General features: G+C 44.1%; 2 protein-coding genes across 2 annotated transcripts in view; one reads left to right on the top strand and one right to left on the bottom strand.

Moving 5' to 3' along the window:
* The window catches only part of LOC134747208 (myotubularin-related protein 13), a 79,256-nt gene that overhangs the window by 15,456 nt on the left and 36,495 nt on the right, over positions 1-27,305 (bottom strand). The window contains exons 7-26 of the mRNA XM_063681809.1: positions 26,726-26,976; positions 26,143-26,334; positions 25,495-25,603; positions 25,146-25,282; positions 24,686-24,797; positions 23,866-24,050; positions 17,671-17,806; positions 16,081-16,208; positions 15,634-15,728; positions 15,341-15,506; positions 14,384-14,489; positions 13,839-13,973; positions 12,986-13,154; positions 10,672-10,814; positions 10,036-10,193; positions 9,446-9,600; positions 8,203-8,368; positions 5,892-6,023; positions 3,810-3,915; positions 2,744-2,883 (exon numbers count right to left, since the gene is read on the bottom strand). Of these exons, the coding sequence (XP_063537879.1) occupies positions 2,744-2,883; positions 3,810-3,915; positions 5,892-6,023; positions 8,203-8,368; positions 9,446-9,600; positions 10,036-10,193; positions 10,672-10,814; positions 12,986-13,154; positions 13,839-13,973; positions 14,384-14,489; positions 15,341-15,506; positions 15,634-15,728; positions 16,081-16,208; positions 17,671-17,806; positions 23,866-24,050; positions 24,686-24,797; positions 25,146-25,282; positions 25,495-25,603; positions 26,143-26,334; positions 26,726-26,976 (2,921 nt within the window). The remainder of the gene's footprint in view (positions 1-2,743; positions 2,884-3,809; positions 3,916-5,891; positions 6,024-8,202; positions 8,369-9,445; positions 9,601-10,035; positions 10,194-10,671; positions 10,815-12,985; positions 13,155-13,838; positions 13,974-14,383; positions 14,490-15,340; positions 15,507-15,633; positions 15,729-16,080; positions 16,209-17,670; positions 17,807-23,865; positions 24,051-24,685; positions 24,798-25,145; positions 25,283-25,494; positions 25,604-26,142; positions 26,335-26,725; positions 26,977-27,305) is intronic.
* LOC134747448 (uncharacterized) lies at positions 19,020-22,603 on the top strand. The gene is made up of 4 exons (XM_063682072.1): positions 19,020-19,115; positions 19,884-20,039; positions 20,785-20,946; positions 22,407-22,603. Exons 1-4 carry the CDS (start codon positions 19,038-19,040, stop codon positions 22,563-22,565), a joined length of 555 nt encoding a protein of 184 aa, XP_063538142.1. The 5' UTR covers positions 19,020-19,037; the 3' UTR covers positions 22,566-22,603.

Raw genomic sequence — 27,305 nt, forward strand, 5'->3', positions numbered from 1 at the left:
TCAGCGCTGACCTTCGGTTCAGCATTATGCTGAGGCGAGACCATTTCGTGGTAAACTTCAACTCCTACCTATTTTATAAGTTTCTATAGCTTTAGTATACTTTTGTATGTAATTTTAGTTTTAAGTTTATCATGAATAAAACATTTGAATTTGAATTTGAATTTGAATTTATTTTTTGTCCTTTTTGTGTTATCTTATGTTTCTTATACCTTTTATTCTTCGAATTCTTGTCCGATTCCGATATAACCGAAATATATTTCAGTGATATCGGAAACGGCTCTAACGATTTCGATGAAATTTGCTGTAAGGGGTTCGATCTAGCTAGGTCTTATCTCTGGGAAAACGAGCATTTTTGAGTTTTTACTTATGTTTTCTTTTTCTCCCAGATATTCAGTATTATTAATAAATTAGTTTATAACGTTTTATAAAAATATGTGACGTTTTGAACTAAAAGGTACCACATTGTCGGTTGTCGATTAGGTTGATTTCATTTTGAAGCTTTATGTAAATATGACAACAATAAGTAGGTACCCGTTTGGTTGAAAACGCCACATATATTGAAAACCTGACTTTCACAAATCTCACCTTTTTGGGTTCTTCCAACTCAGAAAGGATGGAGAATACTGACGATTCTTAGTAGCACTAGCCCAAGGAAGTCCAGGTTTGTAAGTGTCAGGTATCAGTTTTTTTTTAAAGCGCTAAATTTAGTTCTACAAGTAAAGCAATCCCTTACTGCCCAGCCTCTATAGTATTTTTCAAACTGGAAGGGTACGATGATAGATTTCATCTCCATACAATTTATAACCTAATAATGCCAAATGTTGCAAAATTATATTGAATTGAGATCTATCATCGTACCCTTGCAGTTTGAAATAGTTATTTACGATACAAGTGCGGAAAAGAGAAAATTCGAAAAGAGTGGCGACAGAGAGTGTTTTAAATCGACACGAGTTGCGAATTACCTATTCGCACGTGTATCGTACAACGTTTTACAGTACATATGGCCCTTTAAACTTTCGACATATGCATGAAAAGTGCTCTTTACGCACTAGGGCGAGAAAGTTGCACCATAATTATGTACTGTAAAATACTTTTTAGTACATATGGTGCTACATATACGTTACCGCCCTAGTGCGGTAATTAGTACAATACGTGCATATGTCGAAAATGTAAAGGGCCATAATTATGTACTGTAAAACGTTGTACAATACACGTGCGAAAAGGTAATTCGCAACTCGTGTCGATTAAAACACTTCCTTCGGTCGTGTTTCAATTTATCGCCACTCGTTGCCAATTTCCTACTTTTCGCACTTGTATCGTAATGTACTAATAATAAAGTAGTAATTGTAAAATAAAATTAAAACTTTTTTTATATATTTTTTTTGGATTCAAGTAGGTACAGTGAGTAACAACATTGCATGGCCTTCTAATTATAACTATTATAGAAAACGGGATATTTATCATGTTTATTTATATTATTTATTTCTCGATATTTTGGCCGGTCTTGCAAGACCAGTCGTTGTGGAGATCCCTGGGGAGGCCTATGTCCAGCAGTGGATGTCTTGTTGGTGTAGATGGATTCACACAACAAATGAAATAACATTTTTTCATATTTGTTATCCGTAGTTGTCCCTGTACCTGAAAGAAAAATAATATCATGATAGCACAAAATCTCTAATGTTATACATATATAGGAAGAAAGATGATGCAACAATATGGATTCTAATAAAGTTATCATTTACTTACCTAGTAATAATTGTGTTTTTCATTCATAGACAAAATTCCATAATTTTCATCCCCAGGAAATGTTTTATTTTACTTTATTGCAGTGAGGATGTCCTGATTTTTTCTGGCTAATGAAGGAAAACATTTTATTTCCAAGAATGCCTCTTCATTTTGCACAATACCTACAAAAACCTAGAGTTAGTGACACATTGACTATTCGGCAACCAAAACAGTAATAATTACATTATATAGGTATTGTTCACTGCTTATATCTACCATTACGGAAGGAGTGAGAATTATTTTCTAAAAAGATCGGCACGAGAAAATTACAATGTACAATGAAGGAATGAAACTGTACCTACCTTACGAAACTTCACCATCATGAATTCCGCTTCAATTGAGTCTGAATTTTTCTGGATTTTCGCGGACCAGAACACCGATGATTTTTGTAACTTGATTTAGACGTTGCTATCATTTTCAATTTATACAAACAAATTGATAAGTCACAATAAACATGACCCTATGTGTCAGTGTCAACACTGTCAAATAAAAATGCACTACACATGACGGCACTGCAAATTCTGCCAGGTCGGCCAGGCAACGTCGCCAACGTCATAGAGTGGCAACGCCGCACGCAACGTATTTGTACACGACATTTGTGACACACACATACGTAAAATTGATGAAAAAATTACGTTGATTTATGTATGATTTCTGTATGAAACAAAGTTTTTCTATTAATTTAGCGCAAACGAATATTCGAAAGTAGATAAATGAGCAAATATTTGTGTAGTAATAGTGTGTAGTGCCTTAATTAAAGCAGATTGAATTTTGTATGAAAATCGAACCACCTTAAGGTGGTTCACCGCGAATGTCCCCAATTGTACAACGAATTCAATTGATCGATCGATAAGATAAATTTGTTCAAGAAAATGACAATAAAAGCTCGTTCTCTTCTATCTTAAATTTAGATTGTATGGACAAAACCACACGATTTCACAAGTAAGCGTACACTCACCCCATGGTACCGGGCTTGTTGAGCAGCGGCGTATGCGTGGGTTCTTCCGTGAGGAGTAACGAATCTAAACTGAGACTTGAATCTTCGAGCTCGCCACGCGACGCTGGCGTGCAGGCTACCAGCGTTGCCAAGTATCGTTCCTGAATGTAACACATACAGATAAGTTAATATAAATAGCCACAAGATAGAAACTTAGTTATAGGCGGTGCGGTTTAAGAGGAATTTCCTCCCGCGTACGCTTCGGCTGTGGAATGAGCTCCCTGCCGAGGTTTTCCCGAGGGGCTACAGTATGGGGTTCTTCAAAAAAGGAGTGTACAGGTTTTTAAAGGGTCGGCAACGCGCGTGTAATATCTCTGGTGTTGCAGGCGTTCATAGGCTACGGTAACTGCTTACCATCAGGCGGGCCGTATGCTTGATTGCCACCGACGTGGTATAAAAAAAAAAAAAAAAGGCACAAATTAATAAGGACAGATTTCCTTGTTGCGTCTAGCGTTTATCTTGGAACACGAACATTTGACAAGGATACCTTCTGCTAACGCTTCGCGTAAGTAGAGTGAACAAAACGTAGAATGTCCTTGGCGGTGATTTTTATTTTTTATTACGCAATCTACATATTCGTGACACTGCTTACCATCAGGCAGGTGCACTAGTATCTCGTATCAAAGATAGATATAACTCCGTAATAGATGGATACAGTCTAAGGAAAAAACGTGCCTCGAAAATCAAGAAAATTTGATTCTCGTTCAGAGGGCCCTACTAGTTTTGGCCTACAGTCGTATAGATGGCGTTGACGGTTTCGTTTGTTATTTAACAATTTTAACGCATATCAGTGAAAGAACATGGGTCAAAATCATCAAAATAATTAAAGCAAATAAAAAAAATCATTTATCTATATTTAAATACATTTTATCGTATTTTTACAAATATTCAATTTTAGTTTAAAAGTGTGTCGACAGATGGCAGTGAATTTACTGGGGTTACAAAATTTACTATGACAGTACGGCTCTAGTATAAGTTACTCTATGCTCGTATTGAATATAAAAAAGACAAAATAGTAGTAGGTTACCTGTTCTAAACTGGACGTGGTTTCAGTGCCGCTTTGCGCGGCGCCTTGCGTCTGGTGGCTGCCTTTCAGCATACCCATGACGCCCTTGTGGTGCGGCGCCGCCGATCTGTTGGAATCATTTATCAGTCAAATTATATTCTATGGTCTGATAAAGTCAAGATGAATTGCTAGGAAACTTTCATAAGTATAAAAAAAAATGTATGTAAACGCTTATGTAGCAATAGTACATTATTGTCGAGGCTCGGAAGTAGCTACTTGCTGGCTGAGGATTTGTTTTAAACGGACGACCTTGGGAGTCCGTTTAATTGAATCCGAAGCCAGCAAGTAGCCATCCAGCCGAGTCATATATAGTGCTTTTCTCAAAAATGGCGCAATAAATGCAAATATAATAGAAATATTTTACAGAGCAACATTGTTATGTATATATTTTCACAGAAAAAAGTAAAAAGAAAAAAAAAATACAAAATTAAAAGAAAAAAAATTTGCTTTGCCGCCGTTTTATTTTTTTAATTAAAAATGGAAGTGTATTTTTCTGCTGAAAATACGCCAACCTATTTGAGCATAGACCTAGCATTACATAGACCAGCTATACGCGTGCGCCCGTAAGGGATAGACATAGATGACGTCATAAACGTGGGGATACCATATTGGTAAAAATTACCCCAATATTTGATATCACGTTGGGGCGATTACCCTGGAGGCAAAGTTAGCTTGTTTGACGGTATTAAAAAATTGTTAAATAAAATGTCAATGGGCCGTTCTTTTTAGGCGTATAAACAATGAAATACCGCCTATAATTCGCGCAGGTGGTACAAAACTAAACATGTTTAGTAAATAAAACGTAAAATAAAATGTATTATGGGTTTTAATTTAAAGAAATCACAAATCGCAATCACACCAATTAATGTACACCACATTTAATCTTCACAACATTTGTTTATTTATTTTTTGGAATTAGAAGTACGAAAAAACTTCGAGGTCAAAATTACCCATAAAATTATGATATTTTCGTCTGGTATCCCTAACATGATTGTTATGCAGCTTAATTAAGAAGAAGTTTAAAAATGGCTGACCTCAGATTCCTACCTACCTACGTAATTTGGGCGGATAATTTTACAAATAATGTTTTGTTAATTTGCGTAAATAATTGTGATATTTTTATTGTAATCGTTTGATTCTACATTGCTTTGAGTGTAACGTAATTTTACGATGTTATTCTCACATATTGCGTTAAGAGGAAGGTGTAAAATACCGTACTTACGTGTGAAAGGTTATGATCTCATATTTTTGCCCAGAGCGACTATTACAGCCGATTACAGAACAATTCACCAGTATTTTATCAAAGTTCAAGCATTCAAAACGCTAACCATCACTATATTTCATAAGAGAAAGCACAATTTCATACAAAACAACGATAATTAAACCAGCAACGAACAAACATGACATGTCACGTACTTATTTGTTTGCCACAACCTCGGTTGTGGCAGCGGTGGAAAAGTGAAACTATGACAAGGACAAACAATAACAGCGCTTTCTCTGCTACTCCTACTGAAAGATACATAAGACTATCCCGTTCGGTCATTTTCCCCCACCCCTTATGACCGATCCAGTTATACTAGATTCATGTATTTGAGACACCTAAATAGTCGCAGTACCAACATTATAATAATAAGTACTGATCATCTGTTTGGCTGTTTAATGGACCTATGCCTTCATTTGATATGGCCACTTCAACTTTTAAAAAGTTTGGAACTCGACAAATAATGGCATTTGTATGCAACATTGCAGTTCCGAAATCGAGACTGCAATGTTTTTAACTTTTTAATTTTTTGACTGACCATAAACTACGCACTTCGCGACCTACTTTTTAACCGGCAACGTCGACTTTGCCGTCCATTTTTGAGAAAAACACTTAACACAATCATTGCGAGTGACCCGCTAGTTGGGATCTCTGTTCGTAGGCGCTTTTCGGTTTACCGATGTTATCGGCTACGCTAGTAGCGCGTAGCTCGCGCTGGCAGTGAACGTGTTAACTAAAAACAAAGGGGCCTAAAGAAACATGGCCTAAGTAAAGATAAGTACCTGGCTAGTAACGCATGCGTTCTCGGATGTCGCCACGTGAGGCACGGCAGGCGAGTTTGTCGGTAGCATCGAGCGACTCTTCGGAGGGACTCGTCGCCGACGCCCTCAGGTACGGGGAACACTGCTGGATAACTAAATGAAATAATGAAGCGTTAATGTTGCGAGTCATTCTCTAGGTACATAGGTACACACATAAATTCTCGTCTTCTGGTGTGTGACTTTTGTGGAACAACCTTTCAATGTAAAACAAAGATGATTGTTTAATAAAAATAGATTTTAAGAATAAGAGAGAGCAATATTAAGGCGACGCAAAAAAACAAGCGGAATGTTTTTTTTTCTTGCCCTCAGAATCCTTTTTCTGAGAATCGTAAGATACACAATGTCATACACGGACAAGCATGCGTAAGTGCGTTTAATTACGTCAGATGGATGCTGATAAGCAATAATGTGTCAACCCACATCAATATTGAAATAAGATATCAACTCAAAAAATTTACGCTTAAAGTTAACATTTTATTGAAAAATTATTGCGGGTTGTCCCATTTTTGCCAAAGAGCATACAGTCAATGTAATGGTTTCTCTCAGCGCCCCCACATCACATGGCGACCCTGCCACAGCCCATGCACACACGTACCTCCGGCACAGCGTGTAGACGGCGTTGGTGTGCGTGAGACGAAAGGGTGGCGCGGCGAGGCCGAGCCGCGCCCAGTCGCGCGCGTAGGCCCGCTCGCCTCCGCTAACCCTAGCTCTACTGTACACGTACCTCCGGCACAGCGTGTAGACGGCGTTGGTGTGCGTGAGGCGGAAGGGTGGCGCGGCGAGGCCGAGCCGCGCCCAGTCGCGCGCGTAGGCCCGCTCGCCTCCGCTAACCCTAGCTCTACTGTACACGTACCTCCGGCACAGCGTGTAGACGGCGTTGGTGTGCGTGAGGCGGAAGGGTGGCGCGGCGAGGCCGAGCCGCGCCCAGTCGCGCGCGTAGGCCCGCTCGCCTCCGCTAACCCTAGCTCTACTGTACACGTACCTCCGGCACAGCGTGTAGACGGCGTTGGTGTGCGTGAGGCGGAAGGGTGGCGCGGCGAGGCCGAGCCGCGCCCAGTCGCGCGCGTAGGCCCGCTCGCCTCCGCTAACCCTAGCTCTACTGTACACGTACCTCCGGCACAGCGTGTAGACGGCGTTGGTGTGCGTGAGGCGGAAGGGTGGCGCGGCGAGGCCGAGCCGCGCCCAGTCGCGCGCGTAGGCCCGCTCGCCTCCGCTAACCCTAGCTCTACTGTACACGTACCTCCGGCACAGCGTGTAGACGGCGTTGGTGTGCGTGAGGCGGAAGGGTGGCGCGGCGAGGCCGAGCCGCGCCCAGTCGCGCGCGTAGGCCCGCTCGCCTCCGCTAACCCTAGCTCTACTGTACACGTACCTCCGGCACAGCGTGTAGACGGCGTTGGTGTGCGTGAGGCGGAAGGGTGGCGCGGCGAGGCCGAGCCGCGCCCAGTCGCGCGCGTAGGCCCGCTCGCCTCCGCTAACCCTAGCTCTACTGTACACGTACCTCCGGCACAGCGTGTAGACGGCGTTGGTGTGCGTGAGGCGGAAGGGTGGCGCGGCGAGGCCGAGCCGCGCCCAGTCGCGCGCGTAGGCCCGCTCGCCTCCGCTAACCCTAGCTCTACTGTACACGTACCTCCGGCACAGCGTGTAGACGGCGTTGGTGTGCGTGAGGCGGAAGGGTGGCGCGGCGAGGCCGAGCCGCGCCCAGTCGCGCGCGTAGGCCCGCTCGCCTCCGCTAACCCTAGCTCTACTGTACACGTACCTCCGGCACAGCGTGTAGACGGCGTTGGTGTGCGTGAGGCGGAAGGGTGGCGCGGCGAGGCCGAGCCGCGCCCAGTCGCGCGCGTAGGCCCGCTCGCCTCCGCTAACCCTAGCTCTACTGTACACGTACCTCCGGCACAGCGTGTAGACGGCGTTGGTGTGCGTGAGGCGGAAGGGTGGCGCGGCGAGGCCGAGCCGCGCCCAGTCGCGCGCGTAGGCCCGCTCGCCTCCGCTAACCCTAGCTCTACTGTACACGTACCTCCGGCACAGCGTGTAGACGGCGTTGGTGTGCGTGAGGCGGAAGGGTGGCGCGGCGAGGCCGAGCCGCGCCCAGTCGCGCGCGTAGGCCCGCTCGCCTCCGCTAACCCTAGCTCTACTGTACACGTACCTCCGGCACAGCGTGTAGACGGCGTTGGTGTGCGTGAGGCGGAAGGGTGGCGCGGCGAGGCCGAGCCGCGCCCAGTCGCGCGCGTAGGCCCGCTCGCCTCCGCTAACCCTAGCTCTACTGTACACGTACCTCCGGCACAGCGTGTAGACGGCGTTGGTGTGCGTGAGGCGGAAGGGTGGCGCGGCGAGGCCGAGCCGCGCCCAGTCGCGCGCGTAGGCCCGCTCGCGCACGCGCTCCAGCGTGCGCGCCGCCGGCACCTCCGCGCCCTCCGCGCCCGCCAGCTCCAGCTCCTCCACTGAGACCGACACTAATTTGAAGTTGCATGCTTGTTTGTCACTCACTTTTGACATTTGGAGCTAATGCGAATTTCAAATATAGAATAAGCATTATGATTTTTAAAATATGCGAAGTTCGACAGTTACATCTTTCCAATATCTTGGTCCAATGTTTATTTGAGTCTCCCATTTTGCTTAATGAGAGAGTGAGATGCAATGCACATTAGACAAAGAAATTTAACAGGTGGAATACAACCCTTACGCACAAATTCTTGATATTGTTGAAAAGTAGATTAAAACACTGGTTACTAAAATCACCATTTTATGACATAGATGAATATTTTTCCAGTGAAATTATTGATGTACCTAAATAAAATTAACTATAAGAATAAAAATGTACTTATAATTGTGACATACAAATTGAATGTGTAATATACTTATAGGTATATGTATACTGTATATATTGATACTGTACAAATTTTCAAATTTTATACAACCCTGACCTGTAACCTAATGTTACTAATTTTTTATTTTTTATTTTTTTTATTTTCATTAATATTCTAATCTAATAAATCTAATAAATTTTCATTTTCATTTTCATTTTCAAATGAAGTAAATTTTGAATTAATTGGGATGAAATTTAAGTAAAAAAAAACATAAACCGAGTTTCAAGTCGTGAAACTCAGTCAAACAAATTTCTAATAAATCTAATAAATTTTCATTTTCATTTTCATTTTCAAATGAAGTAAATTTTGAATTAATTGGGATGAAATTTAAGTAAAAAAAAACATAAACCGAGTTTCAAGTCGTGAAACTCAGTCAAACAAATTTCTCCTAAACTGTTCTGACTCTGCGGGTACAGGGTACCACACGCCAAAAATGTAGACCTAAATTTTTCTTTAGTTTTCGTGCGAAATTTCTATTTTAGTTTATTTTTAACTCTTTGAACGGCGCTTATCGTACGCGGCGCGTCATCATGAACCTTATCGAAATCGACAAACGTATATTGAGGTGTAGCCACGCGCGTCAGTTGATGTCTTTGGCGATCAAAGGGATTAAAATAACTAGGGCAAGCATGGCAAACAAATAATACTCACATGAGAGCGTATCAGCCGACAAAGACGACATGAGCGGCGGCGAGGTCAACGACCGCGCGGACGCAGAAGGTAGCACGTACTTTTGCCGCTTGGACGGTTTCGGCTTGAGACCCGCCCGTCGGGCCGTCTTTAGTAGGGTCTTCTTTGCGAAGCCTCTGAAAAGTCAATGTAAAACTTTTGTTTTAGAAGTTATGGGTTGAGGCTGTTCCATTTGTACATATTTCTGGACATTTCCATTGTCATGTCAAAGGTATTCGATGGGCTGCAACACAGAGTTGTGTTTGATACGTGCCCCCCTCAGGCATTAGTCCTATCAAGGGAGAGAAAGCGATAAGCTAGCCACTATTTTCTCGCTCAATAAACAAACAAAAGATAGAGATAGAGAGATATATATTTATTGTGGATCGCTGGCTGTTCACACTCCCGGCGAAGACTCTCTTTACACTCTTTACTCGCAGCGATAAAAGCTATCAACGATAAAATCAATCAGGTACTCGCTAAGCGATGCTCGCTTGGCGGTCGGAACTTACACAGTTACAGGTGACTTAAAATTAAAGTTAAAATGACAATGTCCATATGGCTGATGTTACTTGAGTGTGTGGTGCTTGGGCGGTGGTCCGGGCGGAGGCGGCATGGCGCGCGGCGCGAGCGCGAAGTGGTGCGTCGCGTGCTGCGGGTGCCGGACTCGCGCTAACGCCTTCCGGAACACGTCCAGCTGTTCCGAGCTCACTTCCTCATCTAGTACAACCTGGACATTTTATTTTATTTTATTTATTTATTTGGGATCACCAACAGACAATACATCATGAAAAAATAATCTGTAGCTTACATAACATTGAGGTTAGATGTTTGTCCAATTATAGGTAACCACAGCTTATAATTTTAAATTATAAGGGTGGTGAAGATTTTTGGTTAGAATACGGTCTGCTTTTAACCTTTTGTATGTGTGTGGTGGTCAAAAATCGTATTCAAATGTCGGTCATGCCGTATAGAGCAGAACAAATCATTCTCGCGAAAAACGCAAAATCAGGATCTATATCACGCGAAGACGAGAGTTAATTTGAAATGATGGTCTTTAAACAGTCGGCAGGGTCGCCATGTAATGCAGTAAAACCGAAGTTGTAATTAAACTTAAGTAGAAGTAAAACCCATCGCTAATTTGTTCAGTGGTACATGCTTATATATGAAAATTCCTCGAGCAATGTAGTGGTATTCCTGGAACTGACCTTGATGAGCTGGAAGGTGGCGGAGCGCAGCTGAAGTCCCTCCTGCGGCGAATGCTCCAAGTGCGGTAGGTAGTGCGTGCGTACAGCTTTTTCACGCGTCAGCGCACATAAAGGGAACGACCTCACAACTGTTTGTTCGCATGCTGCAAATACAAGTGGGATGATATTAGAACGTTGAAAAATTCTTCAACTAGCAATAACTTGTAACTTGGGCGGAACTTTTGCCAATACAGTTTTATTAGAAAGAGAGTTCTACTACTATTTCAAGTTTACTAAATTACCAAATCATGTAAACTTGAACAAACAGTAACCGTTCACGAATGTATTGTATTGTATTGTAGTTCGGGCGATTTTCCGCAACTCGACGATTGGCGCCTATTTTGCGTGAATGTATCTGTTACCGCCGCTCGCAACTCCTTTGGTTAGTCGATTATCTCGCGCTCTCTACCGCTGTCCGGAACGCTAGTCCGCTACATAACCCAACACTCACCGGCATCGAGCACTGGCCTGGCGAGGAGGCTGGCACGCGATAAGATTAGATTTTTTGTATGGAATGTATCTCGCCCATCGCCTTCAACTTTCCTCGGGGTAAGCCGAGCGATTATTTCACGGCCTCGGGTATTAGCCGGGCGGGACACACTCACCGAACGGGTCGAGCGGCGCCCCGCGGAACACGAGGCGGTAGTTGGTGAGGAACAGCGCGCCCTCGGCGGGCAGCAGCGGCGCCGCGCGCCCGTCCGCCGCCAGGCAGCAGCGCAGCGTCGCGCCCGACACCGCCTCGCCGGGTACTAGCCGGGAGGGACACACTCACCGAACGGGTCGAGCGGCGCCCCGCGGAACACGAGGCGGTAGTTGGTGAGGAACAGCGCGCCCTCGGCGGGCAGCAGCGGCGCCGCGCGCCCGTCCGCCGCCAGGCAGCAGCGCAGCGCCGCACCCGACACCGCCTCGCCGGGTACTAGCCGGGAGGGACACACTCACCGAACGGGTCGAGCGGCGCCCCGCGGAACACGAGGCGGTAGTTGGTGAGGAACAGCGCGCCCTCGGCGGGCAGCAGCGGCGCCGCGCGCCCGTCCGCCGCCAGGCAGCAGCGCAGCGCCGCGCCCGACACCGCCTCGCCGGGTACTAGCCGGGAGGGACACACTCACCGAACGGGTCGAGCGGCGCCCCGCGGAACACGAGGCGGTAGTTGGTGAGGAACAGCGCGCCCTCGGCGGGCAGCAGCGGCGCCGCGCGCCCGTCCGCCGCCAGGCAGCAGCGCAGCGCCGCGCCCGACACCGCCTCGCCGGGTACTAGCCGGGAGGGACACACTCACCGAACGGGTCGAGCGGCGCCCCGCGGAACACGAGGCGGTAGTTGGTGAGGAACAGCGCGCCCTCGGCGGGCAGCAGCGGCGCCGCGCGCCCGTCCGCCGCCAGGCAGCAGCGCAGCGCCGCGCCCGACACCGCCTCGCCGGGTACTAGCCGGGAGGGACACACTCACCGAACGGGTCGAGCGGCGCCCCGCGGAACACGAGGCGGTAGTTGGTGAGGAACAGCGCGCCCTCGGCGGGCAGCAGCGGCGCCGCGCGCCCGTCCGCCGCCAGGCAGCAGCGCAGCGCCGCGCCCGACACCGCCTCGCCGGGTACTAGCCGGGAGGGACACACTCACCGAACGGGTCGAGCGGCGCCCCGCGGAACACGAGGCGGTAGTTGGTGAGGAACAGCGCGCCCTCGGCGGGCAGCAGCGGCGCCGCGCGCCCGTCCGCCGCCAGGCAGCAGCGCAGCGCCGCGCCCGACACCGCCTCGCCGGGTACTAGCCGGGAGGGACACACTCACCGAACGGGTCGAGCGGCGCCCCGCGGAACACGAGGCGGTAGTTGGTGAGGAACAGCGCGCCCTCGGCGGGCAGCAGCGGCGCCGCGCGCCCGTCCGCCGCCAGGCAGCAGCGCAGCGCCGCGCCCGACACCGCCTCGCCGGGTACTAGCCGGGAGGGACACACTCACCGAACGGGTCGAGCGGCGCCCCGCGGAACACGAGGCGGTAGTTGGTGAGGAACAGCGCGCCCTCGGCGGGCAGCAGCGGCGCCGCGCGCCCGTCCGCCGCCAGGCAGCAGCGCAGCGCCGCGCCCGACACCGCCTCGCCGGGTACTAGCCGGGAGGGACACACTCACCGAACGGGTCGAGCGGCGCCCCGCGGAACACGAGGCGGTAGTTGGTGAGGAACAGCGCGCCCTCGGCGGGCAGCAGCGGCGCCGCGCGCCCGTCCGCCGCCAGGCAGCAGCGCAGCGCCGCGCCCGACACCGCCTCGCCGGGTACTAGCCGGGAGGGACACACTCACCGAACGGGTCGAGCGGCGCCCCGCGGAACACGAGGCGGTAGTTGGTGAGGAACAGCGCGCCCTCGGCGGGCAGCAGCGGCGCCGCGCGCCCGTCCGCCGCCAGGCAGCAGCGCAGCGCCGCGCCCGACACCGCCTCGCCGGGTACTAACCAGGGGGCCACTATTCGCGGCTGAAACACACACATTATTCAAAGTAAAGATACCAGTCTAACATATCCTTTGGATCTATTTTTCTTATGAGATCTGTAGGACGTAGTGGTCAAGTTCTCGCGTCGCCTCGCCTCGCCACTAATAAAACCTGTCTAATGCCAGGCGTGACTCACTCCGCGATTTCGTCGCGCCGCTACAAGTAGTACATGCGGCCGCCCCCAGGTCTAGCCATAGTAACTGCCGCGCACCGCTACGGAACGGACGCCTGTTCGCGCATGCGCCACCTAGCGGTCATATCTGCCGTAATAGACGCGTTTTGTTAGAGAGTGAATCTTCTGTACCTAGTACTATTATTTATTCTGTGCTAATGCGCTATTTATGAACCACTCGAGCTCTTGCACATCGTACTAGAAAATACAAATACCTGCTGCAGAATGGGAATGATTCTTTCGCAAATGGTTCGCGAATGGCAGGCACGCTAGCAGTGCATTTTCCAGATCACTCATAAATGACGTATCTATCAATTTGGACACAACCTCCATCCGTAACAACTACCGAATGACATTGCCAGAAATTGTAAATTTCAGGTGACAATATCATGCATTTAGTTAAACAAGCAGTTTTCATCTAGGTATTTGTTCTTTCAGAAACCTAGTACCTAATAAACAATGAAATCCTACAGTTCTGTCCACAAGTTTACATACCTTTTGTACAGGCGGTAAGCGGCGGCTTTCTCGAGCTACGGCATCGAGGGTCTCCATATGCATGTGCACCACGCCGGGGATCATTTGGTGTAGACACCGCACGTGGTCTGCCGTCACCCCTCCTTCTGTGCACACCTGAGGCAATCATCAAGAATTTAAAACCCAGCACTAACGCTGTATGTATACTGTATACTACTTCGGGAGAGCTTGATTTATGGAAGGCGATTAAAGCATACATTGTAAGAAAACCGGACTATTAACAGTATTAACCGGACTATCTAGTTAGCCTCTGGGCCAATGCTCAGGCGCCTATTTTACAAAATTGACAATTACACTTTCTTGTACCTACATTTCAGGGTCCGTACAAAATATATAGCCGCAAATTTTACTCGCTGGACCAGTGTACCGTTAATTGTCAATGTCAGGCGACAATTGTCAGCGTGGTGAAACAAAGGCCAGATAGCAGTCGCTTTGGAGTATGCTAATTTCTTCGGGTTAAATAGGTTGTCAAAGCGAAACCGGATTTTCTTTAGAAAAAGTAGAACCTTGTCTACGAATCTGGAGACCATCTTGATGACATTGTTCCCGGCCTCGCCGGGGTCGGCCTCCTCGAAACCGGACTCCGCGTCAGCACTGTCCGATTCCGCCACACTGCAAATAACGTGCATTTTATCTTTACTGTTGTGTAGCTTTGTAAATACAACTATATTCATATTCATATTTATTAATAATATACACATACATTACACGTCAAAATACAAAATACAATTACAATTAGTGGAATAACAATTAAAATTTCAATTTATTTCAACATCGAAAAAATAAAAGTAAAATTATTCACACATGTTTAAGAATGTAATTACAAAATTAAATACTATCATGAACAAGTTTGGGAACAAATCAAATTATTTTATTAAATATTTTGATTTGTGTTTTTTAAGTAGTCACACTACTATATATAAATTAAAAACTGTAATAGATGTCATATATTAAAGAAAAAGTGACGAAGCCCTCCAGTGGTGAAGGCCGGATCCGGCCTTCACCACTGGAGGGCTTCGTCACTTTTTCTTTAATATATGACATCTATTACAGTTTTTAAATACTATCATATTATATTATATTCTAATATAATATAATTTCCAATATTTCTTGTAAGTCATAAAAGGCGTTGTCAATTAGCCATTTCTTCAATTTACTATAAAATACATTATCATGTAATATCACAATAATAATATAATACCATATTATTTGTCTCGTTATCTCCTTCTTCTTGCCATCTAGCGGAGAAAGTAGGTAAACCATCCAAACCATCCTATCAGCGTAGTGAATCGCTTGGATGTATAGCGACTGCTATTTGTAGCATGTTGTCTCGCTCTCACCCTTACTCTCTTTCGTAGGCGCGCCGCCCACGTCCTCTAGTGGCAGAAGTCCACCATCCTATTGGCGTAGTGTATGGTTTGACTGTGTAGGGTTTTCTTTGTAGCATTTAGTCCCGCTCTCACCTGTTAGTGATGCTATTGCTAGCTCTGTCTGCGTCCTCTCCTCTCGCGTCGGCGCGCCGCCCCGCGCCCTCTAGTGGCAGAAGTAGGTAGACCATCCTATTGGCGTAGTGAATGGCCTGGCTGTATAGCGTTTGTTCTTCGCTCGCTATTATTTCGCGTTGCTTTTCTGTTGGACAAAGAATATTAAAATTCGCTGTTATTTTATTACTATAGCTGAATATAGATTAACTGTGCCTACCTGGGATATTCTTAGTCAAAAGTACATGATAAATCTGATAGGAGCAAAATTATACCTGGAGGTAGTGAGGACCACAGCCTCATCTGTTCGGCGGCGATCTCCAACGCGCTGGGTTCCTGTGCCCTCAGCAACGAGTATTCGTCGTCGTCCCTAAGACATGACACAGTAAAGATACGGTGATTTCGATATCAAAGGACAAATTGGCTTATATACTTAATCTAAGTAATAAGTACTATACAACATTTAACTAGACTTAAAATTCAAGAAGGCATAATTTATATCATGGAATGCCTGTGAACCTTGAGTTCTTCAGGCAATGAAGTTTGTGTATTATCAAGTAAAATAAAATAACCAACGAACTAACATGTATAAGGTATAGGTTTGTTTACGTAATGTGGTAATTATTTTATTTATGTACCAGGCACTCTTGCAAGCATTAATCTCCTTGGAGGTGGTGAATTTTGAATTTTTTCCTAAAAATTGATATGGCATATTGGTTTACCTTGGACTAGGCGCCCTCTGGTGGTGGTGGTGCGTGGGACTGGGGAGATAAAGTGCCTTTATGTCACGTTGAACGTCTTGGTAAAAGGCTGCTTCCCAGAACTGCTGGCTCGTCCATACTTGGTGCTCCTATATAATGTTCAATTAGGTACTTTAGGAATAAGTTACATGTATGATAGATGGATATACCTTATACGGTTGGAATAATGAGGCAGACAGGTTTAGGTTTACGATAGATGACAAATTATCATTAATGGTATCAATCGATTAGGTTTATTTTTAGGATCAAATGTCTATATGGGACCCATTGCATTAAAGCAATACAAAAGTCAGAAATGATAGTCAAAGTCCGACAGCCGTACTTTACTCGCGGAACGCTCCTAACAAAACCATAAGTGAATGTGACGTCAAGGTCACTGAGAGCCCATTTTGAATGTATGGACAAAACAAGAAAATTGCGTTTTTGTCGGTGAAATATTGCGTTTATGTATACACGGGAATCAATTTAAAGCACGAGCGGTGAAACAATAGCTTAGCCTCTTTGTGGGTGATTCATGAGACGTGAGCAGGACTAATCCTGCATACTCAGTAACTGTTCACTGATCGATCACCGTCGTATTTAGTTGAAACATACCACACTTTTTCTTATTTTTAAATTTTTTGATAAGGACAAATTAAGTTCTCTGCAAGCATGGTTACCCTACAACACCTGATTAATAAACATAAAACCTCTTTAACCGCAATGACTGCATTTTGATTATGAAGAAAATCTGTCAAACTTGAGAGTATAAGAGTTTTCAAAAGTAACCAGACTGATGACAGTGATGACACTCCATTTGATACAGAATATCGGTAGTTCAGTACTTTCTAACTGTAGAGCGACCATGCATGTTGTAAATAAATTAGTAACTTTTTTTTTCAACACGACTAAAAAATTAACGTTAATCTCACTAATACTGATACGAAACAGTTGCTTATAAGTTACTGAATGTGTAGGCTTAATCCTGCTCACGTCTCCTGAATCACCCGTATAGTTGCTGTACAATCTTTTTATAGATAAAATGTAAGGAGTTGAATTGTATCCTTACTTTTTTCCTTTTTGGAAGTTAATAATTCAAGTCCTGTATTTTTGTATTATTTCCATATATTATTTTAATATCTACATTATTGTGATAAATTGCTCATTTGCTATCTATGTTACTAGATTTTGTTATAAAATTCAACATGTGTCATCATCCCTATTCGGGATTGGAAAGCTATGATGGCTATAAAATGAAACAGTAATTCTTCAGCACTTAAAGAAGTGAAAAGTTAACTGACAACTTAGGAAGTTTCGTGGAACTACACGTGACTGATGTCCAAGCGTGGTTATCATTTGGATCGTGTCTCCTAATACATAATTTGTTGACACCATGAATTGTTATAAGATGACCACGCACTTATGCCCCTACCTAATATTGATCTGACTCGTACAACCGGACACCGAACTGTATACTAATGGATGACGCCGGTGCAAGAGGCAATGGCCGCCGCCGACTCGTCCTCTCGTCCAAGAGTGAAAGCATTCATCATCAGTTGACCGAACACCGACCTGTATACACATGTACGCGTACTGGATGACGCCGGTACACAGCTTGCGGCAGTAGGCGGTCGCGAGCGGCAACATCGCCGCTGCTATCGAATGCTCGTCCAAGGCTGAAGCGGATTGAAGCGCGCAGTTCATTAGTCTGCAACAAATGCTATAACTTTACTAAACGTCTTAATATCTATTCAACTCCTAACGTCGTACTTAACATTAGAAGACCTTGTTTAGTTGCAAAGAGATTTACAAATGGTTAGTTAATGCGCGGAGCACGATGGAACATAAGTCGGAAATAAGGAAGGAACTAAAATCTGACGCTAGGTATATGTTTCAAAAACAACCTTACGTCATCTTGCAGAAGGTTGAATTTGGAATGGTCAGCTGGTCATGTTCTCTAATAGGTCTCGAAATTTGGAGAAAAGCGAATGAATGATGAACAACTGAAATCACACACCCAATTATAAGTATGGAGACAATAATATAAATGACGCTTACAGTGTGTGTGTACTGTGTACAAGCTACACACGACTGTTGGCATCTCTCTACCATGCAATACCTATATCTTATGTCTACGCAAGATTATTATTTTATTATATTTGCAGGTATCGCATTTATGAAGCAATTGATATTCAATACAATATTGCGTAACTATTGTGCCCCATACCTAATACCCACAATTAAGTACGGCTAAAACATGAACACGATGAAATATAGCTGGTGTGATTATATCCTAACGAGGTAGGAAATCACGCGATTTGTATGCTTACTCAAACATTTTTATATATCAAGCAACAAGGCCATTTAGACTATACCTATATACATATACTGTTGAAAAAAATGTACATGGTAGGTAAATACCCATATATTCAGTATTTCTGTTTATACATATGATACTTCTACTCGTAGCATTGTAAAGTAAAACGTGATGACGACTTCTCTATCTAAAATTATTTTATGTATTCTGGATTCTAGACCAAGACTTAATGTCCTAGACAAACCACAACCAAAGTCCTAATAAATTACTCTAAAGATATCGCATTGTCAAACAATGTTGTAAAGTGGGTTGTTACTGAACCATTAACAAACTTGCTATCACATGGCTTATACGCTAATCAGTTTTAATATCAAAATATTACAAACTATTCTAAGACAGAGATTCATGTTCAGAGTTTGCTATGGAATGTTTTCATACTCCCGGTACATATAAACATCCTTGATCTGTCACTGATCATCGCAAACGGAACAATAGAAAAAACATTGTCAAAACCGATAAAATCGACATAGGCATCCTGCACGACACATATTATCAATTATGTGTAATGATATAAATAAACTGTTTAAGTCATGATAAACGCAGTTTGACTCTGTTCAGCAAAATGCTAAGATTCCTCGCAATAGCAGGCATATTTGCATGTGGTTTTTTGATTTGTGGCATTTCGGGGCAGAAGAATGTGGTGAGTAGTTAAACTAAGTGATAAAATAAAATAAAAGTCATTTATAATATGATTAACAAATATATTAAATATTATTAAATTATAAAACTGTTGAAGACGACGACAAAATGGAAGCAAGTTGCAGTTTATACTTAGGTCATTTAAATAGTTATGACATTTCATGGGTGATGAATAATACTGACTTTTTAAGCCTCGCAAAAACAAATACATATAAAATTCAAAACTAAATTAGTTTTTTTTTCATAGTCCAGTATGTAGGCAGTCCAGTTTCATAGTCCAGTCCATTTGCTGCATTTCCATTGTAATGTTACAAATTATTATCATAAACGGTACACAGTTTTACCTGCATACGGACTGTTACGGACTGACAGACAGACGGACAAGACAAAATAATAAAATATAAATGGAATGTTAGAAAATGAAGTGAGTTAATCCACAACAAATTTTTTTGTAATAATTTTAAGATTCAAATCTTAAACACTTGATCAAAACTTTGACCATGTCCTCACAAAACACACAATTTCCTTGTATTTTCCATAGTTTAGGATTTCGGAGTTCGGAAAACTTGAGAAGAGCCAACTCCCGTATATTTATACTGCACAGGTTAAGGAAGCTTAAAGAGCCGCAAATGTTGTTTTCAGTGATGTAAGAACTCTCAAGGGTTAATTTTATGGGTGACGTAAAGAGCTACAATTGCACCTTCAAAGAGCCGCATGCGGCTCGCGAGCCGCGGTTTGCCGACCCCTTTAACTGTTTCCATGGTTCCAGGGCCCCGGAAAATGGTCAGTGCTGAACATAATGAAGTGCGACAAAGACAGCATGATGCCGATGAAACTGGAGGCCAATAGACGCAAGGTGAACCGGACGCACGACGGGTTCAACGCTAAACTCGAAGTGGAAGAGGAGATCGACGATTCCTACGGGGTAAGTTGTTTGAAACGCTCGATACCCTTTTATAATTGATTGCTCTTCGCACTTATTATATCGCCTCAAATTTTTTGGTCCGTCTTTAGCATGTCGCATTACACTCTATGGTATCTGTTCAAGTTAATTAATATTATTTGATGTTTACGCCATCTACTTTGTAAGTATGTACAATAATTTAAAAGTCCTAATTTTGCATGTGAACCTGTCAATCTTAAGTGCTCATTACCGGGAACAGATGGCGTTACGAATCCTAAAAATCATCAAGTATAGTTGTTTACATCAATAAAGAGCCTTGCACTACCTATCTGCATGAACGCTGCATTTTTAATTCTCCCACGCCTCCCATCGACCGGTACATTATCAATTTTGACTGTTAGGAAATTAGCTATTGCACACTTTGTATACCTGTTTCGAAAGCTCGTCCATTTGTGATTAATACATGCACAACAGGCTGCCAAATGGGGTTGGCCGGTCGAAATAATTAGCAGAGGGCGCCAGCATAGCTTGCCCTGTCAATCCCTAGAATTTTGTCAAATTTTTGTTTTTTTAATGCCCTGGATGCCAGCCCTTTAAGCCAAATCTCATAGAAAAAGGGGCAAGCTATGATGGCGCCATCTCTGAAAACCTTTGACAGTTGCCAACCCCATTGCATGGACACGTTATGAATGAAATCGACTCATAAAGTAGCTATGGACATTTGCAGCTGGGTGTTTTATTCTTATAGAAACTTATATTTTAACAGATCCGCCTAGACATTTGCAAAGTGGTAGACGGCGGTTGCAAAGACTACAGTACAATGGCGGACGACTCTCTGATAAAGTTCGCCAAGAAATACGCCGAAGGAAACGTGGAGACAGCATTCAAGTGCGCCGACATAGATCCGCCAGAATTTCCCGTGCCCGTCGTAAGATGTTTATTTTTCACCTCAGCAGCTCGAACAAGCCTACTCTCGTCACTCCCTGGAGTGAGGAAAGTGCGACTTTTCTCACTCCAGGAAGTGAAACAAAGTAGCTTTTTCATTTAGTGAAAGCCATGAACTGCCACTTCATACTTTTTAATTTTTATTTTATTTTATTTATTAAGTACAGCCACATCGTATGTATTACATATGTTGCATTACAATTGTGTCAAAGTACTTCACCTGCCTTACCTATACCTATATCTTTTTTTGTATTATTCTGTGTAATTCGAAATACATTTTAACCTTTAATATGTTCTCACTACTGAGGTGAAAAATTATATGTGCACGTACGAGAGCAAAGTTATTTTACATCTCGTGTTTTTGAGTCCTTCGCTACGCTCAAGATTCTAACATCAAATTATAGAATCTTACGCTTTCTCGGGACTTAAAATAAACACTCGGAAGAAAAACCAACTTTTCTCTCTTGTTGCACCAATAACTATTGACTTTTCTTATTTCAACCATGGTCTAATAATATACTTCGCCTGGTACTCCCTACTCTCTTCCGAGACTCGCGAACCACTTGACTGACACAATTAAGCCTACGTCATCATGCTGTTCACACAAGGGCCTGACACTCTTTGATAGAGAAATATAGTCTTATTGCGATTCCTATAAGAGGAAAGAGAAAATAGTGCCATGCTTGGCCTTATCACCGACCGGGTTTTTTTTTCATGGTCGGGTTATGGCAGCATAGGTAGGAGGCGATGGCGAAATACCGAAATATCGTATCTGAAGGATACAATCTTGATATTTTGTGTCAAAAACTAAACAAACTATACCAACTGATGAAAGGCGCAGTTAAAGGGTTAAAGAGGTATTTCCCGTTAGATATATGGATATTACGTATCATTTTATGATTAATATGTACCGTATCTGCAGTATAGTTCCATAAGTCTCGTGAAATAGGTATTGAAGTAGAACTGTGTCACTTTGTAAAATTGAAAAATAAAAAAAAATTGGTTAATGATATTATTTTCAAAATTGCTTTCTTGGAGTTAGACATGAGGATATCACGTATCATTTGTGGTATATTGTACAAAAAAAATCAGCCATATCGTGTCTGGAGGAGCCCAAACTTGGTATGTTTCGAAAATTCTTTGTTTTAAATTAAAAAAAAAAATGCCCGAAATGTAATGATGTGATATATTTTTAGAATCGCCTCAAAAAGCCCTTTCGTATGATACCACACTCGATAGGTTTTGGAATTTTTTTATTTTTCCATACAAAAAAAATAATGTTTTACCACTCCCTCCGCAGCGAAATTTTTTTAGGAACTGCGGGTCAAAAGTTTTGTTTTGGCCTCAAGTATGTGTGTGCCAAACGGCTAACCTGTACATCGATTTGCGGTATTTTTATACGAACGGGTTAGACTATGGACAATAATGTAGTATTGTTTGCAGGGTGTCCACAGTATAAGTCAGTTTCTATTCAACTACGACGAGCTCCCTCCTGAGGGCCCGTACGGCGAATTCATGGCAAGCGGCTACCTCATAAAGGATGCGAGGGAAGTCATGTGCGCTAAGGTCCACGTCTTATTCGAGGAAGAAGAGGAGGAATAAGAGTAGAAGGAACAACAGAGTATAAACTGATATGAGACGAATACGATGATACCCTTCTAAGGTTCATACGTACAATATCAAACGAAACAGAAGAAAGGCAATTATGTTCAAAATGTTGTCAATAAGTAATTTAAGTAAGTCCTACTTAGGAAAATATGTAAACGGGCTTCTTAAAATGTCAAGGGCGAGTAAAATTTGCAATTTTGAACGTTTCCGAAGATTTTAAACGTTATTTTTATTATTAGAGTTTTGAATGATTCACGATTAGTTTCACTAGACATATCGGGAGCTCACAAATAATACAAAAGGTAATCACGGTCTATATATTGTTTTCTTACATTTTAATACGTGACCGTACGGTCCATTTGTACTTGAATGTTTTTTTATGTTGTCTTTACCTCAATGTCATCGACGTCATCGTATCTTGTATCATAAGGTGCTTGAAATCTTGTTTGATTTTACAATAAATAAGAAACAATACAAAATATATGATATATTGGTTATTGTTTATTAAAGAATCATGAAAAATTATTTATAACTTGTTTATAATCCGCGACGTAGATTTTACTTTAAATTATAAGTATTACTACATTAGATTATTCCACTATTATTAACAATAAAAGAGCCTGATAAAAACTGCATGCTTACTTCCGCGGAGTTATTTCTAATGCTAATAAAACGAAGTACAGAAGAACAGATCAGCAGCAGCTTCTGTCCCAAAATAATCAATAATAAATTCGCAACAGGCTTCGCCAATCTTAATTACTAGTTAAAAACCTAGTTGTAAGACTAGCCTGATCCGTAGCTGGCTCAAACGTCACTATGAGACTAGCAGCGCTGCCACGCTGAATTGCCAAGGAAATATGTGGCACCGGAACGGGAATAGCAGGCAATCTCACTCGACCACCGATTACCCAAGTCCCTGACTTTCATTGGGAATGGAAAGTGAAGTGAAGACTAGAGAGTGGAGTCAGTACCTATTTAGAAGGCCTTTGCCTAGGATTAGAACCTTTATTTTAATTTACGATTTATTCATTCGCATCGCGAGACTTATATTTTCCGTTCATTAGGTAAAAATATAGTAAACGAACCTACCTTAGTAAAGTTAACCGTTTGACATTTAAAAGTAGAAATAATACATTTATGTGAGGCTAATGCGCAGTAGAGGCCTCAGTGGAGAACGTCCAGCGTTGCGTCGAGCGTCCAACCAAGGGATGTGAGCGCGTCTACCCCGTCGGTCGCCGCCTCTAGAGAGGGGTATGCAAACGCGGACACATACGCGGATCTTGTACGAGTATACCTGACTAGTAACTCGAACTGGTGGTGGTGTAGCAAGTGCTTGTTGCTGGGCAGGCGCGCGGCCAGGTCGCGCACGAGCGCAGCGCGCGCGGCGCACGCGCGTAACGCAAGCAGTACGGCGGGGAACGATTTGCGCGCGTCTGCGTAGCGGCACTCGAATATCGCTGCTATGCAGGCGCGGAGGACCTGTGAGGGAATAGTACATTATGATACAAGTGTGCTAAGTTGGTCATTACACACGAGGCGATATTGTGCAATAAGAAAGCCGATGTGTGTAATGACCAATGCACACGCGTTTCATACGACGTTTTTCAACACACTTGCGAGAAAAAAAAAGAAACTCATATTAATCAAATTTTAATAGTTAAAACAGTTAGTATTGTGTGTTTCATCTGTCATATTCGTACTGCCGGCCGGCCCTCGCTCGCCCCGACCGCGGGCGGGCCGGCCGGGCCGCGCACTGCGCAGGCGCGAGGAGCGCGCCGGTGCCCGCCAGTCCGACCAATTAAAGAAGGTTCCCTTTCCATGCATATTATTAGCAATCAGTCACCTTCTTAACTCAGTCGGATAATATAATGAAAAAGCACGAGTGGAATAATACACCGAAAGAGCACGCGTATTTAATATCTAGGATTATGAGCCAAAAATCGGTGGAATAAAAACGTCGTTTTGAGCAAGTGTGTTGAAGAAGAACATTATACCAAAAAAGGTTTAAGGTGAAAATTTGAACGCCGCCCTCACTAGTGAAAGTGTAGGGGAGCTTTAGACATTTGCCTTGTTAGAAAGGGTCAATATTGAACAGAGGCCGGTAAGGTAGTGACCTCGAGGCGGCGCGCGGAGTTGGTGACGAGCACGTGGCCGGCCTCGGTCGCGCCCGCAGGCGGCGCCGCGGGCGGCACGATGCGCGGCACGGGCGCTCGCAGCGCTGTTAGTCTGCAAACAGATAATAAATCAGAGGTTAATGTGGCCTTTTATTCATAGATCCGTCTAAGTCTAAGCTAACTCTGCACCGACTTTGACAGAACAATATGTAAATATCTCATTGTAAACGTCATATTTTCATAGCGATATGCCTTCAAAGACAAAAACTTGATTACGGGTGCTTGTTGTTTATTCTGTGGTACATATAGTTGGTCAAGCAAATCTTATCAGTAGAAAAAGACGCGAAATTCAAATTTTCTATGGGACGCTATCCCTTCGCGCCTGCATTTTTTGAATTTGCCGCCTTTTTCTACTGACAAGATTGACTTGACCAGCTATTATAATCGAAACCGAACATACTTGGGATGCTCGGCGTTCCTGGCGGTGACCTCGTCGATGACCTCTTTGACGCGTACCGGGTCCAACGTCGGCAGGGGAGGCTGGTGGATGCGGGCTGAGGCTCCTTCTGGTGGTCGGAGAATGCGCTGCTGGTATGTCTACAAATGACACAGAGCAATTTAGATTGGACCGACCGATAACAAAAGACGATCGTGGGCACGGCCCTACGCTTTCATACGTAAAAATATTTTTGTGTGGTGTATATCAAAGTAACAATGCGTTTATAATTTGGGGATAAGATATCTATGAAGTATACAAATGAACTGTATTAGTTATTCAGAGACGAGTCGAATTAACAATAACTACAAACCTGCGGGTTAGGATTCTCGTTGAGTTGCAATTGCATCGCGAGGTCTTGTATGTGTTGCAGCTCCAGGTTTGGATTAAGCGATTCTAACCTCAGATGTTCTGGTAGGTTCCTGAAACAAATACAATTTTAAATTAAAAGCAATAAAACTGTGGACACTACAGATTTGTCCCTATATATGACTGTGAGGCGTGGTTGAGCGACACAAACAGGAGCTGCGGGTCATGGAAATCAACATGCCGCGCTGGACGTGCGGAATATCGCCATATACAATAGAATACAATACAATGTTTTTTATCCCATAAGGAACAAGCAACTCTCCCATCCGCGGCAGCCTTCATGTTCGTGCCATAGCAGATAAAGCGAGTCGCTTTCGCTGGTACCGCCACGTCTTGGAAAACCATCAAGCCAGCGGCTGCCCAGGAACCCAGCTTTTTGGAATGTGAGGGATGGGCCATCCCATCATCATCATATCTGCCCTTTATCGCCCACTGCTGAGCATAGGCCTCTCTTCTAGTACTCGACTTATCCCGGTCCTGAGCTAATCTCATCCAAAAGTGACCTGCAATCTTCTGAACGTCGTCCACCTAACGAGCCAACGGACACCAGGCGCTTCGCCTATCCCATAAATTCCATGAAGTCCATACTCACTGCACGAGCTCGTCCCATATGTCAGTAGGGCGCCACGGCGGGCCGCGCTCGGCGACCAGTCCGTTGAAGAACATGGAGTCGAGCAGCCGCACGGCGAACGGGCACTGCGCCAGGCCGCGGCTGCCCAGGAACCCGGCTTTGTGGAATGTGAGCACCGGGGATGGGTGAATGCGGATGATTGTGAGGCAGTGCCTAGAAACGAGGGACATGGGATTAAAATATGTTTGAATTTGAATATGGTTACATTTCTATGTAGTCAGATTCGGAGATGGATCTTTAAAAGTAAGAATAAATCAAAAACAGTATTGAGTTTTAGCGAGATCATAGCAGTGCTAGGTCTTTTTGAAGGGATGGCAAGAGTTTTTTCCGTCCATGACAGGCTACTGAACAGCCCCCCAGCACCCCTGCAGCAACTTGGCCAACGTTCTCATGAACACGGCCCTGATCTTCTTATCCAGCATATGAGGCGGTGAAGCCGCAGGAGGTGGTGTGCGAAGGCTAAATCAGCAGACCGTAGCTCCGGTTGTAAGACCAATGGTGTCTTCTTGGAGGGATGATAAATCTTCTACTGAATACAACTGACCTGTAACCTTGCAGCAACTTCGCTAACGTCCTCATAAATACGGCCCTGATCTCCTTATCCAGCATATGAGGCGGTGAAGCCGCAGGAGGTGGTGGTGCGAAGGCTGAATCGGCAGACCGTAGCTCCGGTTGTAAGACCAATGCTAGGTCTTCTTGGAGGGATGATAGGAGCTTCCCGTCGGGCCGAGGGATATTCACGCCGGCGGGGATGTGGAGGGAACCGACGTCCAGATCCGCTACTATTACGTCTAGCTGGAAAGTAGAAGAAAATACGTTAATGTAATCGTGGTTTGTGATAAAAGCAGTGGCGATGGCGATAAGTTTAAAACAGCGTTTTTCACCGTTTTGCCTATTTTATATAAACTTAGGTATGATACTGATGTTCAATTAGTTTCAGCTCATCCACAGGTATTATCAACACTTCAACTGAACAACGAAATTTCTTAAGACAGATTTGTCCAGAAGATTGGGAAATGATGTGCAATTGTAAACCTGTATTTGAAAATCAGCGAAGCAGATATTAGCTAGTTACATATAACATAATCCACAAGGAAACGCTAAGTCAAGACTGATATTAAGAT

Source organism: Cydia strobilella, chromosome 14, assembly GCF_947568885.1.
Source record: "Cydia strobilella chromosome 14, ilCydStro3.1, whole genome shotgun sequence".
Taxonomy (NCBI): Eukaryota; Metazoa; Arthropoda; class Insecta; order Lepidoptera; family Tortricidae; genus Cydia; species Cydia strobilella.

What these genes read in the sequence shown, in the direction of transcription:
- LOC134747448 (XM_063682072.1), top strand. Translation starts at nt 19,038, where the DNA reads ATGCTAAGATTCCTCGCAATAGCAGGCATATTTGCATGTGGTTTTTTG. An exon ending in AGATCGACGATTCCTACGGG is followed by an intron (nt 20,040 to 20,784) that starts GTAAGTTGTTTG and finishes ATATTTTAACAG; the next exon opens with ATCCGCCTAGACATTTGCAA. An exon ending in CAGAATTTCCCGTGCCCGTC is followed by an intron (nt 20,947 to 22,406) that starts GTAAGATGTTTA and finishes TATTGTTTGCAG; the next exon opens with GGTGTCCACAGTATAAGTCA.